Genomic DNA, 17,705 nt, shown 5'->3' with positions numbered 1-17,705 from the left:
GCATGTCTGTGAAGCTCACTCTGAAGAATAAAGTATGTCTACCTTGCATAAGGCTGCTGGATCTTCTTCCAGTTACCTGACTCATGACCTGCACAGGAAGGGGCAGAAGGATCTGAGATTCCTGCTCGACAAGCTGGCTTCTCCTGTGTTGCACTGGAGAATTGCTAACCATTATTAAATAAAATCCTGATGATACTCATTCTGGATGGCAGTATACAGAGTTTTGTATATAAAGCAGCTGAGTCACAAATACACATTTAACAGTCAGAGATTCTGTCCTTATAACTTTGAGTTTGGGGCTCATATCTGAAGCACTGTTCATTTTCTCTGCCCATAATATAATTTTACATATGGTATGTATTTTCAGAGTGACTCAAGCCTCTTGTTGAATCTCAGTTTGAGCTGCTCTGCCGGGTCACTTGGTGTCTTTCTTGAGGTGCCTCTAGGGACCCCAAAGTGAATTGTAGGCCTGTATTATAGTCTATCCTTTAAAAAGTAGTCCATTCTAAACATACTTTGCCTATTTGATAAAAATCCATCTGAGTTTTGAGTGATGTGGCAACAAAAAATATAAATATATTTAAACAAATGTCTCTGACTATTTGATCTACCTTGATTCATGGTGGGGCATGAAAATCATCCATGACAATAATGATATTTTGATTTCTCATGTTTCTAATGCTTTCTCCTTTGTACTTTATTGCCATGTTATTTGGTCAAAATAACTCAAAAGTATTCACGACTGATTGATTCTTACAGTCACCTATTGACTTTCTAAGCTTAAATTTAACCATTTAAAACTTACTACCTTTAATTCTATTTTGCCTAATATTATTTTGTTTACATTGAAGAATAGATCCTTGGTCCTATTTTTATCTTTAGCTTTTTGAAGGATCATTTTGTTTTGGATGTGCTAATCATAATCAATAAATTGTTTCACTTTGTCTCTTTAATCTGAGAAGTCTGGGTGGTTTTTAAGTTTGGGGGTAATAAAAGAAATCTTTCCCAATTCGTTATGGATTGTGTTGCATGGCACTTACTGTTTCCATATCCTGTTTTATACTGATAAGAAATTGACGTTGGCAAGCTACCAACTTCAATATTTGCACAGGTGTCTATACAATGAACCTCTAGACTAGTCAATTATCTCTGATTTGGGGTTTTGTTGTTTTAAAATCTATGCCCTGTACTGCAGCATTTGGTAACATTTGCACTACATTGTATAATTTTTAACTTCTAGTTTGTCCTGTGTTTCCAATTAGATCCAAGTGCTTTCTATGAGTTGAAAATCATCATAAAACCATATGACCTTGACTTAAAATACACTTTCTTATCAGATTTGGCTTGACTATGCTTTATTGTCCTCTCTGGTTTTAGCATTTAAGTGCCAAAAAACCCTGAAACCAAACCAAACCAAAACACAACAACCAACATCTTCCCCCCCACAAAAGATGATTTATTCTTCCTATATTTGATTTTATACACTCTGTAACCAGAGCAGAATAGGTTCTAAACACCTTCATTGAAAATATTTTTAAGACTGGGCTGACTCCTGAGTTCATGCAGTTTTTCTAATTGTCTGGAAGATTGGAACATTCACCTCGCTGATACCAGGTGAGACCTGCTGATTCCTTTCACTGAGATAGGCAATTGTGGAAAGTTAGGGAAAGCAAGCCCTAATTACACTATCATCCCTTACCTGGGAGCTCAGCTTCCCTCCACCTAGAGGCCATACTGGGAACACCCAGATCAGCAACCCTAGTCTCACTTAAAAGAGTAAAATTATAAGAGGCAGCCACTCAACACTCTGTTCCAATAAGACAAAGTTGTTTTTACAATGTGAAAATTGCCTAATGAATAAACTTTATATTGTTAATTTTTAAATTATGAGTTGCTATTTCGTGGATAAGATGAACACATATGTTAATTTCCATGTGGAAATATGGAGCAAAAATATTCCCCTGCATTTATTATTTTCACCTTTGGATAGCCTAGGAGAAAAATCCTTATATGCTGGAGAGAGAACATTCCTCATCAGATACAGAATAATCTTTGACCAAGTCACAGCAGTCTCTTATTAAATATACTTATATTCTCAGGAGATCATGAGAGAGAACACGTTTTATTCGATATATATTTATAGTACAGTATATTTATAGTCCTTCTACAATACATGTGTTATTTCTAGAGGAAATGAGAAAAAAATAGGTGACTCTCTAGTCCTCAAGGCTTTTAATGCCTGGAAAAGAAAATAAAATATATAATGTATTTCTAAAAATATACAAAAAGGTCAAATAATAAAAATATATAGCTTTATATATTTTAATGGAGATTTCTATCCTATAGAGAACCAAAATCAATCAATCAATAAATAATAAATCCCTAATGAAAGCTCATTTTATATATAATCTCTGATCATGTTTTTGTGCATAAATGCTCTTTAGCTTGCTTTCTTCCACAGTGGAACAACTGTCAGGCTTAGGCCCAATAAGCATCCACCGGAGACCAAATAAACAGCACATCTAATAGAGCATCTTTACCTCTGTGGGCCAAGTGAGTGAGACAGGTATCATCACTGCAATTCAGAACTTTGACCATGGGAAAGAATCAGTGACAGCTGCTAGTATTTGAAGGTATTGACATACTGTAACTTCCTTAACATCTCAGATAAAATGCCATCAGAGTTTGGGTGTGAGTTATTACCAGCTACCGAAAAGATGTAAGAACCAGAGGTCAGAGAAATGTCAATGGAGTCTATGGCATATTTTCTTTATTTTTGTATTTTTCTTCAGTTTTATTTGTTTATTTATTTATTGAGTGTGGAGTAGAAGTTCTCAAATTTTCATATGCATGAGAACTATCTGAGCGGCATGTTAAAGCACAGATTGCTGGCCTCACCCCCAGAGATTTTGATTCAGTAAGTCTGGAGCAGGACAGGATAATTTGCATTTCTAAAAAGTTCCAGGTGATGCTGCTGCTTGTCTGGGACCACGGTGTGAGAAGTACCGTCCTGGAGTATGGAGATCTTCAGTTAAATGAGCAGACGGAGAAGCCTGCATGTTAAGAGTGTCTGGGGTCCTTCAAGTGCTTGGTGTTTGTGGGACTTCTTTCTCTCCCCTAAGGTTTCAGGAATACCTGGCCAAGTCAACCTTTGACGGCACTTTGGAACAAATTAACAGTCCTAATAGTTGTCCCTTTATTAACATGGCTGGGTAGTGTATAATTAAAGTCCACAGGTAACTCAGAAACGTCATTTGAATCAGTAGCTGCAATCTTCTGTCCAGGTAAACTGGGAATATGGGGAAAAAAAGTAGAAAAACTGTGTATTCAGAATTTTTTTCCTAACTCGTTCCTGAGTATATGGAAACTAAGAAGCAGAAAATGGTCAGATACATGCAACTGAAAGAACAAAAGGCATGGCTGAGTCATAAATTGGAATCCGGTCAGCTTTCCCTACTAAACAGCTATGTAATTCATCTCCCCCTCTCTGCTACTGGGGCCCTCCTGGGCCTGCCCATATGGTGTCTCTGTGCCCCTCTCCAAGTAGAAAGATCATAAAAGGGGGCCCTTTCTCTGCGTTGATGCAGCGCACAGCAAGGCGAGCAGGCCCGGGGCTGTACTTCAGTCTCACTTGCTTTCTCGGGAGGACACCCCAGCCTAGCGCAGGACTGCACAACTGCACGCGGGCTCCGTTGCAACCCTCCCACCCTCTCTTGTGCCCCCGCCACATTCACAGTCCACCAGCACGATCTTCCCCCAACTCCATTCGGAGTGCTCTCTGGCTTCCAAGCTTCCAGCAATCATCCTGACTTTCCCTCACGGAGGTCCAACCTCCCCCGCTGCCCCCAACGCCCTTCTGATGTGAAACTCCCGCGCTCTCTTCTCTTGCCATTTTTGCTCCTAAGTCCCAAGCTTCCGCCAGATGGAGCTACTGCCTAAGCCTGGGCACGCCACATTCCCTTATCCCTGCGAACCTTTGCATGTACGAGGGTACTTCAAACAGATCGTGGAAAAATGGAATTAAAAGATAACACGAATCTTTCCATGGACTTTTTGAAAACCTCTGGTATTATTCCTTTAGGCCAGAAAGATTTTCCTTCATGCCTTTTCTTTTCGTTTGCTTGGTCCTGTTCTATTCACACTTAAAAAAAAAAATAATTTCATGTAAAAGATATACATACCTACTTCAAAACTTGGAAAAACAAAGAATTATGGGAAAACGTCCATAAAAAAAGGAACTGTGGTTCACACTTTGATTTTTTCAACATATTTTCTATGCATATTTATTTATGAATCATATCTTAAAATAGTTTAGATCATGTTTTTTTTCACTTTGTATTACATTGTAAGCTTTCTTCTCAATGTTTATAAATTATTTGAAAAAAATCTTTTTTTAATGGCTATATGATTTTCATATGTTTGTATGCTTTATATGATATATATATGTATAAATAAATATATATCTGAAGGGTTTGTTTGACTCTTGTTTTGGTCTTTTTCTTTTTCTTTTTTTTTTTTTTTGCTATTATAAATAATAAAACAAAGAAAAATTTTGCACACAATTCTGACAGTCTTTTGATTATTGTCAGGGAGAGAAGTCTAGAGTGGAATTACTGGAACAATGGGAAAGAGCACTTGAGGCTCTTGATACACACGGTCAGCTAGAAATGGTGTACAAATTTACAAACTCACCAGCGGAACGTGAATGTTACTTTTACAATAACCTCCGAGAGTCATAATTCTTTTTTGTTTGGTCCTTGATAATTTGATTTTATTTTTACATTTCTTTGATTGGGCTAGATATTTGTCTACGTTTATTAACCACATGTATTCCCTCTTATGTGAACTATCTCTTTGTGTCCTTTTCAGTTTCAACCGGAGTCAAAATTCCTACTCATTTTCAATACTTAAGCATCTTCTGTGAAGTTCTCCTGACAACCCTACACATTGCCCCTAGTTCGGGCCTTCTCTTCTAACAGTACCGTGTGTGTGCATTTACTATGGAGAATTTCTATGCTGTACTATAACTGTTTACATTCCTGTCTCCTCCAGTGGACAACAAGCAACTCATGGGCCAGAACTGAGTCTTATTTATTCTTTTTCTCAGCACCTAACCAAGTGCTTGGCACAAGGTTTGTGTTAATTATTTAATGAATTAATGAGTAAATCAATGAAGATCTTGAAAGAATTGACTTTAGCTTAACAAGGATTTCATCAGGGTGATATAGCTACCTTTTGTATAAAACAAAGAGGAACACTAAGTCCTTGGATAAACCTATGAAAACTTGTTTAAAGTAATATAAATGCTAATAGAACAGTATACAAAAATTCATACTATGAAACCACTAGAGAATTAAATATTGCTTGCTAGTAAACAAAGCCAAGCCCATTCCTTTTATTTGAAGAGAAGTAATTCCCTCTGCAACATATCATGAAATTATTTATTGATTCATCTGGGGCTTTTTCAATTGTAATAGATCTTGCAAAAGGAGAGCACAAAAAAGATGCACTTCCTCTGACAATAAAACACAAGTTTACTTAAACATTAAATATACAAATGAAAGTTAAACTTTGAAAAAACAACTGCACTTTTTCATCTTGTCATACTCACAAATTATACTTCTTGTATTTTTAATTTGGCTTTTTCACAGTTTTGCCATATGAAAAATTACATATGTATCCAGGTTAACAACATCTCTGAGATACCGGAAAAACCAGAGGTGAAAAAAAGGTTGCTGCTAAGCTGGAAATAAGGTAAATGCTCTTGTCTCTGAAGGGATTGCTGGCTGGAGGTCTTGAGACTAGTCAAATATAGTAGGACTCTCCATCTCAGAGTCCAAGTGTGTCTGGCTACAAAGAGACTCTAGAGATGCTGAAACTCCTCTCAAGTCCCCCCATCTGTTCTTTAACCAAAGGCGAAAGCTGTTACCTGCAAACTGTGTGTAGTCTCCTATTCAGCTGCAGCCATGTTTCTGCCACTTTTCCCTTTAGGTTATAATGTTGCTAACTTTTGTAAACTTTTAAATGTGCAATTAAAGTGCTTCTTCTGAGCTACATCCTGCTCCAGATAAGAGAGCAGGATCTCTCTAAGACCTCAATAAGATCTTACTGTCTCACAAAGAACAGAATGTGGCTGTGATAGGTAGATGTTAAGGCCATTGCCATCACCCTCAACTGAGGGTGACTAAGTCCCAGGTGGGCTTTTTGCTGTGCCAGATGCCCTGCTGCTTCACACAGCCAAAACAGTGAACAGGGCTCTTTGGTAAGCTGCACATGTCCGGTTTTTGAAGAAGCATAAACCCTTCCCCCAAAGAATCCATCAATATGATAAACCTATAAAGTGGAGATTCCTAACACTGAAAGAACATTTTGTAGCACACTCCTAAATTTTGATTCCTACTGACACCCTACCTCAATATGCAAGAGACTGGACTTCAAAAGATAAAAATATTTGTTTTCTTCTCCGAGTTGTGGGTCAGTCACATCTTGCCTTGTACCTATTTTTAGCTTAAAGTCTTCACATGAGGCAGTGAACACCCCCCAGATAGCTGGGGAAGGACCCTCCAAATGCCTGACCTGCTCAGATTTCCCACCTCACTTTTCTGGGGAGCATCTATAATTCAGGCTATACTTAGATCAATTGGCAAAGAAAAGAACTAAATGGGAGCAGTTATGACATGCAATAAACAAATCAGCTTTTACTAGAAATGAATAGGATAAGAAATTGTTATACTTTTAAAGAACACCTATCACATGCTTGTAAACAATAGTGTTTCTGCTACATTTAAATAAAGACCCATTGAGAGGCCTAAAGACCTCTCTAAAAAATTAAAGACACCAAGTGCAATAAGTACAAATGTTGGGACAATTAAGACAATTAATATCATTGCTTTAAGACTTTTAACATTGTTTACAATATAGGAAATTTTAGTTGCTATTTATAACACAAAACAAAAACTGCGCTGAAATGGTTCATGAGTATAGGGTGGCAACACATTGTTAATATATATCAAATACTTTTGAAAATACAATTAGATGCTTTTGTTATGGGAGATAACTTTTAAGAATTTAAATTGTAAGATTTTCTTTTAATCATGGTTCTTTGAAAATGTGACATATTCTTCAGTTTACCAGTGGGTAAAACACTGTCACAGACTGGATTCCATGTTAGTTCGGCAGGGATTGCTGTGACAATTTCTGTACTTCAGAGGTCTTACAAAAATCTTGTGAAAAAACATCCGAAATGATGGAGTTCTGAAAATGATGAAAACCCAAGGGTCCGCGATTGAAATCACAGATAGGAAACGCAAGGCTCGGAGGTCATCTGTTTCTTCAGAAGTTCTGTTCTTCTTGCCAACAGCTTTAAATGCTCCATAGTAAGCGCGATACTGTTTTGAAGAAAAACATTCCCTTATGACATCAAAATGTTGATGGCAGCAATAAATTCACTTATGTTTCTGTAAGAACATGGCAGCTTAGCTTGGAATACTCATTTCTGGTAAATTTATAAGCAGCTAAGGCCACTGCAGGTGAGCCTAAAAGATGATGGTGGGCAGACCTGAGGGATGCAGTGGAAGCTGGGGGACACCTGGGAGATCTAGTCTGATTGAGTCCCTGAAGGGTGTCCTACCTGCTGGGCTCAAGTTACTAGGTCCCTGCCAAGCTATGCAGATGAAGCTGAAGTGGTTACAAATCAGATCTGCTGAATCTTCCAGAAATAGATATTCTCTTTCCAGCTAATATCCTTACACCCCTAAGGATATTCTTCAGTCCTTTCTTCTGCCTGCTTGCTAGCCTCTCTTATTAGTTCACTCGCAAATAAGTTTCACTTGTGAAATTTCACATGGATGAATACGCCAGTGAAACAGAAGCTTTTAATCAATGTGAAGAGGAAGGAAATATAATAAAAAAACACAGGTGACTTGAAAAAGGTACTGTTCAATCTATGTAAATTGTTACCTTTGCATGGTGGACATCCCCTTTTTAGGCTAGGAGGGAAGACCACCTCCTCAGAGGCATGCAAAACTGCCTTACACCACAGCTTTTCCTGCCATTCAGCCAACACTGCTGTCTAGCCCAGCACTACCATTGCCTTCCACTCTGTCTTTTCCTTTTGCCATTACATTTCCCATGACTACTGAGATTGTATGCCCATATTGGGTCAAATGAACCCTAATGGAACAGAAAATATGCAAACTCAATATTAGTAGGAGGGGATATGGATAAGTGCAGAGACCAGACCCATTTCAAGGAACATCTGGAGAAGATACATTTTCCCGTAATTGTTTCTTCTCCCTTCTACCTTCTTCTCTATAGAGCATTTCAGCAGGCTCAGCCACTCTAATCTAGTGCATTTAGGAAGACGCCTTCTACTGGACCAGCTGTTGCTTATGTCCAGATGCTCTCTCCTGTCATTATTGCTTAATAACATTAATAGCAATAATAATGGCTAATACCCATATATAGCTTACTATTCCCAGCCACTGTTCTAAGTACTTTACTTTAAAAAAGTTAATTTTATCCTTACAAAATTCCTATGAAGTAGATATGATCTTAATCCCCATTTTGCAGTTGTGGAAACTGATGACATGTCTAAACCTTACTTCCCTTCAAGGTCGACCTCAAATATCACCCCTTTTAGGAAGACTTTTTGAGGCAGTGGCTAAGCACGTCGGCTTTAGGGCCTGACTACCTAGGTCTCGATTCCCTCTTTGGATGTGGGACATCAGGCAAGTTATTCTCTTTCCTCCTTTTTACAAGAGGGATCATTATACGTATCTTTCAGGATTGTTGTGAAGGTTGAATGAGATGGAAGGAGTAAAACCTTGAGAACAGGCTCTGGCATACACAGTAATAAGAACTCAATAATTAGCTATTATTATTATTTTGTCAATTAGGAGTGGCTCCTTTCCTCCCCTAAACTTCCCTATGGCCTTTGTATTATAGTATTGTATGGGCACTTATGATGTTTTACTCATTTTTTATCCCCACAGTGAATTACTGAGTGTCCTGGATATGGAAGGTACCAGACATGTGCTGAATAGATGTATGGATAATAGGCTACACTTACACTGATTTAAAAAACAAACACTTTACATGAGTTTGCTTTACTTTTGCACCTTTCTCCTCAAAGTGGAGTGCAGTGAAATATAAGTCCAACCATTTGAGAATGCTCGATTAGTTGGGATCAGGGTAACTCAATAACATTAGCATAATTAAAACAAACCATTTTATTTTTATGCAGTATTTATCCATGTCAATTCTTTTAGGTTATTTGTATTTTCAAATCGCTTGATTTGTATTAGAAGTGTATTGTTCTATACCTGGTATTTTAGAAGTGGCTCAATTTACAGAGAATCGGTGTAAGAAGAGCGCCCTCTGATGGACTTAGGAGTCTCTGAGAAAATGTTGCTGTTGCCAACTTGGTGGAGGCTTGGCTGGATACTTGTGCTGAGGAAATCTCTCAGTTCTGATGTCCTCTTCTATCCTGTTCATCCATCATAACACCCTAGACCTGGCCCTCTGCTCTAGCCATTTAAATCCTCTCAGACCCTCTTCCCTAGGCCCAATCTCTTACCTACCATCCTGTGTTAGTCTGTTTTTGTGTTGCTATAACAGAATACCTGAGACTGGGTAATTTATAAAGAACAGAGGTTTATTAGGCTACGATTCTGGGACAGCTGCATCCGGTGTGGGCCTCAGGCTGCCTCTACTCATGGTGGAAAGCACAGGCAGCCGGTGGGTACAAGCAGATCACATGACGAGAGGAAGCAAGAGAGAGAGTGGAGGTGCCAGGGTCCTATAAACAAGCAACTCTCGCGAGAACTAATAGAGTGAGAGCTCACTCACTACTCCCCCACCCAGGGAGAGTATTAATCTACTCATGAGGGATCTGCCCCCATGACTCAATCAGCTTCCAACACTGCCACATTGGGGATCAGATTTCTACATGAGTTTTGTGGGGGGACAACACATCCAAACTCTATCTTATCCCTTATGTGCCTCCCACTTCTCTGACTCCATGGATTCTGATATATGCTCTCACACAAGCTTGTAAGTGTCTTTACCTGGATTTCAAACCTCTCAACTATAATATCTTATCTGTACATGCACAACCTCTCTCATCCATCCCTGCTCCTCCATCAACCTCCAACTCATTGTGGTTTTCTAATGTAAAAAGAATTTTGATAAAAATATGTTATATGCATCAGAGAATGTGCTGCGAACTGCCTCTAAAATGCCATCCCATATTCTCTTTACTTTCTTCCTGCTGTATCAAATTTGGAAATGTGAAAAATTCAATCTAGTTAAGTACTTATTCTAATCCATGATTAATGTGAAGTTAATTTTAAAAAATCATACTCCAACTAACTTTTCACCAGCTTAATGAAAAACAATATTTATGCTATGGGTAAGTTGTGTTTTTTTAAAATAAGTTCCCCCCCCCAGATACAGCCTTATTTTTCTAATTGCTAGGTCTATCCCTTAGAAGAGTGGTAAAGTGTGGAGGTCTCCAATACCCATTGAGTGTGTCTGTGAGGTCAAAACTGTTTTCATAAAAAAGAAATTATTTGCCTGTTTCACTCATTCTCTCACAAGTGTACAGTGAGCTTTACAGAGGCTATGTAATGTGTGATGACATCATCACTTCCAAGGCAAATGGAATATGTGCTTGTATTTTCCAGACCTTTCTAAGGTAGTAGGTTGACAGAATACATATATGCATTTTCAGAGACTATTTTCAGTACCTCTGTGCTCTTAACATGGTTTTTTCAGTTCAATCTGCTGTAATCTCTGTAACTTTACTATTGTTCATTATATCATTTTGAAATCCCAAAGTTTTCCTTGCACCTGTGCAAAAACACAAGAAGTATATTTTTTAAATCCTATTTTGAGTATTTCAAATATGATAAATACTAATAGATATAATCCACATAAATAAAAGCTTTTTGGGTCCTTAATAATTTTAAGAGTATGAAGAGGTCTGTAGAACAAAAAAGTTTGCACATCACTGCCTTGGAATATAACACTATCTCCTGAGATTATATGAGAGAGGAGTCTTCAAAAAGATAATATGAAAGATTCGTATTATCTTTTAATTGTATTTTTCCATGAACTTTTTGAAGTACCCTCAGATTTTTTGATTCATTTTCTATGTCCAGCAGGCAATAACAATAAATAGAAGATATAATTAGTAATAATAGCGATGCTAATTATTGAGGCCAAGCACTAGGTTGGGAGATATTTATAATTTAATATACATAACATTTCAAATCTTAACAATTTTACAGAGCAAGTATGGTTACCCTCATTGTACAGATGAGGAAACTGAGGGCAGGAAAGGTAAATAAGCTGCTACCATAGCTAGTAAGTGATGAAGCCTGATTCGAATATGTTTGATGCTAAAAGCATATGCTTTCTAGAAAATGGTGTAAGGCAGATGGCATTCTTCACAGGAATCACCATTTTCATTGAAAATTTTACAGTTTTTAGAAAATAATTTTCAAGTCCGTTATTTCCTTCCATCCTCACAATATCCTATGAGTTATTTAAATCCCTCAAATCCCCTTAGAGATGTGCCCAAATGCAATGTTCCCCCACTGTATTATGCTGCTTTCTGCATTATTCTTATTAAAACATTCAAACTCAGGACAACATTTCCATGTATTTGGCGACCGACCATCTGCTTTCATCACAGGATGGGTAAGTGAGGATCGAACTTCAGAATAGGGTCCTTTCAGTAAAGGGCCAGATAGGAGATATTTTAGGTTTTACAGGCCAAGAGGCAAAATCATGAATATTTGATAAGTATATAACAAGAAAGAAAGCCCATTCCTATAATCTTTTTGATGAAATTCAAAACGTGATAATAATAGTTGAGTACTTTTTTTTTTTTTTTTTTTTTTTGTAATACACGTCTACTAAAGAGAAGAATGAAAAAATTTTTTTCCTTGGATTAGTATTTGGCTTAATTTGGGGCTCAATGTTCTTGGACCTTATCATCAAATTGATTGCAAATATTCATTTGTTAAGAACTATCTTAACTACAGAGATGTACAAAAACAGCAAGCAGGACAGATTTGGCCTATGAGCTGTGGTTTGCCAACTCCAGCTTTAGAGTGTGGTTTGGAACTTGTTAAGAATGAAAATTTGTCAAAAACGTCAGAATCAGAAACTCTGGGCGATGGGGTCCAGCCATCTTTCTTTTAAAAAGCTCTGCTGATGATTCTGAGCATGCTAAAGTTTGAGGACCACTGCTGTATCTGTATCGATTAATATAGATTGATTTATTTGGGGCAGTTCCAATCTTAACTCTGCATGATGATGCTACAGACGACTCTTCTTCCAACATATTAGGAACTTCATTTAAGGGAAAAATCACTTTATTTCCTCTCATCCACTACTGACAGTAATATTCAAAATTGTCACACTATGATAAGAAACTTAAAAACTTTCCTATTCAAAGAAGTCTCAGGACTCCAAGGAATTGGCAATGGACTTTATTCAAGTGTTCCTGTTGAACAGGTACACTGGGGGTGGGGAAGACGGAGAGGAGGAATATTGAAAGAGTTTCTCCAAGCCTCAGCCACTCCCAGGTGTCTTGGCCGGGACCTTCAAAACGACGAGGTAATTTAGTTTTCACCCCCACTCCCATAGTAAATTGAAACCCAAGATAATGGCTTGCATGTCACCTCGCTTGCCAAGACGGAAGTTAAACCTGTCAAGACAGGTTGTCAAACTGACACCACCTGCTGAAACACGGCCTGCTGGCAGCAGCACGGGAACAGCAGCCGTCGCGCCTCTAAGTTTACGCTCGAGTTTTTCAAAATTAAACCTATACGTTTAATCACTCACCTCCGCAAATCACTCTGGCAGGATTACACCTTTGTGTATTCCCTTTCCACGCCAACACCCGGGAGAAGAACCCCCCAGACGCCATTCGCCCATTTTTGATACGATACCACTAAAATCTTGGGCAGGTCTGAGGAGACAGAAGACTGCCTAGCCGTCGGGAAGGAACAGAGGATCCTTACTGCCAGGGAGGAACCACGTTCCGCTCCTGCAGGTCTGAGGCGCAGCAATGGTCCTGAGCTCTCCCCAGAGGGAAGCACAGAGGACAGGGCTCTGCCAACTGGAGAGGGTTTTGCTGGGCTAAGGGGACACCGTCGGGCTCGGTCTTTCCCTCTCTTTCTCTGACTGTCCCTCTTCTTGCTAAACAAGTTGGGTTATATCTTGGGGCTGTGGAGGGAGTCTGATTTGGAGAACAGCGACAAACCCTCCTGGCCCGGGGCGCAGCTCCTCTCCAGCCGCTTCCATCACGCTCCACCCTTCCCGCCCGGCACCCGCGGCCCGACACGTCCCAATCACCCGCAGCCTCGGCGCCGCCAAGGGACTCACAATGACAGGAAAGGAACACATCGCGAAGAGCACGGTCATGAGGGCCAGCAGCAGGAGGTGATCCAGCTCCTCCAGGGGCTGCGGGGATGACTCCCTCTCGCCGGCGCTTGTCTCTGCGCGGTCCCTGGTGGCGGAGCGCGTGTGCCGCTGCAGCCGCCGGTGCATCGCGTAAAGGTTGCGCATGGCGCCCAGGTTGCACAGCACGGTGGCGAGGACCAGTAGCGCCATGAGGCTGGAGTAGAGCACAGAGTAGCCCAGCACCCACAGCGAGCCCTCCTCGTGGGTCATCTGGATGAAACACCAGGTGCCGGGGCAGTACTGCACGAAATTCCCGAAGCCTGCGAAAGGTAGCGCGCAGAAAGCCAGGCAGAAGGCGCTCACCACGGGGGCCACCAGCGCTCCCCTGCGCACGGAGATGTGCCGTCGGTAGAAGAAGGGGTGCCCTAGGGACAGCCAGCACTCCAGCGCCATGGCCAGGAGTTGCAGCGTCGAGGCGAGCCCGAAGAAAGACATGAAGAAAGCGAAGGCTTGGCACAGCGGGTTGCCCGGCGCGGGCACCAGTCCCCTCAGGCTCCGGTTCTGCGCATAGGCAGCCAGTACCACGGGGCTCAGGAGGCACTTGCCCAGCAGGTCGGTGACCGTCAGGCCGCACACTAGAACGTAGAAGACCGAAGTCGGCGGGCGTGCCGGGCGCGGTGGGCACGACCCCAGCCCAGAGCGCGCCAGCAGTCCCAGGGCCAGCAGGTTGCCCAGGAGGCCCGCGCTGAAGAGCGCTGCTCCTACTGTCGCCGAGTTGCCCTTCTCCACCGAGGTGGTGTTTTGGCAGCGGAACATGGGCGACTTCATGGCGGGCGGGCAGGGAGGGCTGGAGTGGAGTCTGCAGGAAGGAGAGGGACCCGGCGCCCGGGTGCGGAGGAGCCCTCGGCCGCTCCGCGCGCGGCTGGGGCGGAGAGGCCGAGCCGCAGAGGAAGCTCTGCGGGCCGCGGGCTGTTCCCCACAGCAGACGCCTCCTATCTAAACCCTCGGGACACACCCCTCTCCGAGGGGCGGTACGCGCGGCCCGGTGCGCGCCCGGCGCTGGCAGTGCAGGACTCGAAGCCGCCCAGGGAAGAGCTCTGCCCTGACGCGCGGGGTCCTGAGGAGAGACAGACCTTGGTGCCCAGAGTCAGGAGAGAAGGAAAGTAGCCAGAAGTCTGAGCACCCGAGACCAGTCCTTCCGGCGAGGTGAGAGAAGAACTGCTGAAATGGAGGGGAAATTAAGCAACAGCCATGGAGGATGGGGTCGCGAGGTGGTGGTGGTGGAACTCCGGTGGTGGCCAAGAACTCTGAGGATGAGCGAAGAAGGGAGGCTGTGAAAGGACTGTCACCTACATTTCATGAATTAGTGGGTTAAGGAGGAGTAAAGGTAACTGACATTTGCATAACACTTAAGCCTTTAGTGGCTATTCTAGATCCTTTCAGCAAGACATTAACAATGATCTCCACTGCTTAGGAGACGAAACAGGCCTTGGAAGGTTAAGTGATCTGCCTAAGGTGGCAGAGCTAGTAAGTAAGTGGCAGAGCTGGGCCTCACACCGGGATTCTCTATTTATAGAATCCGTCGGTCTTCTTCCATAGCTTCTCCTCCCAAGAGCTTGGCCAGATTTCAGGGAATTGGTTTCAGGGAAAACCAAGAGGGGATGTTGGTCCTGGGTATAGGAATCCTAGTGACTGTGTAGACATGGTGGGAGGGATATGGTTAACAGCACTGACTTTGTCATCAGATAGGCCTGGACTCAAGTGCTGGTTCTGCCACTCACTGACTATGTGACCCTGAGGGACTTGCTTAATTCTCAAGCAGTAATATCTATCCTGCCTGCTTGGCTCTTTTGAGGCATAGTGATAACACATGTAAAGTGCAGACACATAAGAAGTGCTCAGTACATGCAATTGCCATGATTCTCATGTGATGGAAGGGTGTTTTGGTGGCTGGTGTTTAGCTGCAGTTTTTAGCATGGATTTTGAAACGAAAGGATGGTAGACTAGGTTTAGAGCTTTCTCACTCCTCTGGCTTGTGACTACTAGAAAACATTTCTTCCCTTCTAGTATTGACTTGGCTGCATCATAAAGGCAAACGTGTTTGTTAATTGTGTTAAGTGTGATTTATTTTTTATTTGTTTTTTTGAGATTTATTTTTAAATTAACACCCTGGGAGAGAACTGGCTTTGACTGTGGAATTTGAGTGGAACGATTGAGGTCATATTACGTAAGCAAGTAGATTATGCCTTGGATGGAAGAGGCTCTGTGCCTGTTCTCATGGACAGAGAAAGAGAGTGGGACCCTTGGGCTTTAGACGTGAAAGCCTGAAGGTCAAGCAGAGAGGCTGCCTCCAGACTGAAGGGCTGGCCAGTAATTCAGTACACATAGTGGAGGAAGGAATCCAAGCTTTGGAACAAGATAGTTCCGAACTCTACCACTAGCTGTGTGACCCTGGGTTAGTTACTCAATCTCTCTGAGTTTCAGTTTCATCATAAATAGGATATGGGACTTATGCTGAACTCGTAGGGTTGTTGTGAGGTTAAGAAAACATAAAGTGCTTGGCAAAGAGTACTAATAATAACTAACACTTATGGGCCCTTAAGAATTCTGGACATTCCCTAAGCCTTTCACCTGTATCGATTCAATAGAGGACCTTCCACAGGGTTAGTTTTCTTGTCTTCCACCTTCTCTCTCATCCTCACTCCAGCCCCTGATGAATAATGATTGGTTTCTAAACGAAGAGCCCCGCTTGAGTTGATGAAGTGGAAGGAAGAGCAGACCCTATAACAAGAAAACATGAGAATCTGATGAAGGCTGAGGTCTCTTTATCAAACAGACCCACAGACACAAACACACATATATGCACTCAAACAATTTACATCAATTTTGGGGTGTTCACAGTTTCCTGAAGTTCCACTATGGTATCCAGAGGAGACCCAATGGACTCTAGCTTAAGAATCCTTCCTCTAAGGACATTTCATGGGAGCGTTCTCCTGAAATATACCTATTTCAATTCTTTGAAGCCTTATTTTTCTTCTACAGCTACCTCCACCTCCATAAAATTTCCAGAGGCAGTGCATAGGAGAGAGGAGCCCAAGAATGGAAACAACTTTTTTTAAGACAACCCCAAAGTGTGAATAATGAGCCAGCTTGTAGGTCCCTGACAAGGTTCACATATGTCATGCTTCAAAGGCTGATGGTTTCAAACGGGTGCATCAGGAAACCACATGTTTCCTCCTGGCCAATGTGGCTGGTCTTGACCATGGGGTTTCCTGTTGCCTTTCCTGCCTGCTTTGCTGTTGTGTACACCATCCTCAGGCTTAACTTTGGAGTCTTCTGTCCCTGCTCCTACGAAATCCTATTTTACAAGTTCACTACAGAACTTGTAAACTATAGAACTGTCATTTGTTTATGCATCAAACATTTTTTGAGCTCTCTGCCCCGTCTGCTGCACATCCAGGACTGCAACAGAGCCAGCTCAATGCCTAGGGGTCCTAAGACAGGAAAGGCCAGCCCTGTCCTGCTGCAACCAGCTCCTAGAATGTACTTATTAACCACCTGTGTTTCTTTGAAGTGTGTGACTTATATGTTCATGTCCTTCACTAAATTTCTGCTTAGATTTTTCTAATTTGTTTTTATGAGTTCTTTTTGCAATAAGGATGTTAACCTTTGTGTGTTCAAAAAAAAAAAAAAAGTAGAGAGTAGAATAATGGTTACCAAAGGCTGGGAGGGGTGGGGCAGGGGGAAAGGCTAGGGGTGAAGTGGGGACAAAACCATGCTATCTACCCTAAGTGAATCATTGTGCAGGATGTGCACGTATTGACACAACACACTGTACCCCACAAAAATAAATATAAATAAAGTTGAATTTAAGAAAAAGTGAAAAAAAATTTATTTTGAGCTCTTACTGTGTTCTAGGCATGGGGGTAAGGAATGTGGGTACTGAGCAGCATATAGCAAATAAGAGAAGACAAACATTATTTTGTGTGACTTTTACATTAAATTTTGATATCAGCTTTCAGAGTATCCACACTAAACTTTTTTTTTTTTTTTCCATAAGAAAACATGTTTTTAAAGAAAACATCTTGGGCCCAATTAATGGTAAATTTACCTTCATTATCTACAGAGCTGTGGCAGGCTGCTTAATTGGGTTATAGGACAAATCTTCTGGAAAACTATGTACGTCATCATGTGAACAGACTATTTTAAATATGTAATTAAATATTGTAAATGTAGAAACCATATATGCTCATGGAAAGGCCCAGAAGTTGACACTGGCAAATGAAAAC

At 41.3% G+C, this 17,705-nt stretch overlaps 1 protein-coding gene across 1 annotated transcript; it reads right to left on the bottom strand.

The window, feature by feature from the left end:
- Positions 1–7,148: 7,148 nt before the first annotated feature.
- Positions 7,149–14,244, bottom strand: PTGDR (prostaglandin D2 receptor). Its single transcript, XM_063088440.1, has 2 exons — positions 13,399–14,244; positions 7,149–7,388 (listed from the first exon to the last, which is right to left on the bottom strand). Exons 1-2 carry the CDS (start codon positions 14,242–14,244, stop codon positions 7,149–7,151), a joined length of 1,086 nt encoding a protein of 361 aa, XP_062944510.1.
- Positions 14,245–17,705: the final 3,461 nt, after the last annotated feature.

Source organism: Cynocephalus volans, chromosome 3, assembly GCF_027409185.1.
Source record: "Cynocephalus volans isolate mCynVol1 chromosome 3, mCynVol1.pri, whole genome shotgun sequence".
Lineage (NCBI taxonomy): Eukaryota > Metazoa > Chordata > Mammalia > Dermoptera > Cynocephalidae > Cynocephalus > Cynocephalus volans.
The sequence above is the reverse complement of the archived record's forward strand: the minus strand, read 5'-3'. Positions and strand labels throughout refer to the sequence as shown.

What these genes read in the sequence shown, in the direction of transcription:
- PTGDR (XM_063088440.1), bottom strand. Translation starts at nt 14,244, where the DNA reads ATGAAGTCGCCCATGTTCCGCTGCCAAAACACCACCTCGGTGGAGAAG. An exon ending in TGTGTTCCTTTCCTGTCATT is followed by an intron (nt 7,389 to 13,398) that starts GTGAGTCCCTTG and finishes TCTTCAAAACAG; the next exon opens with TATCGCGCTTACTATGGAGC.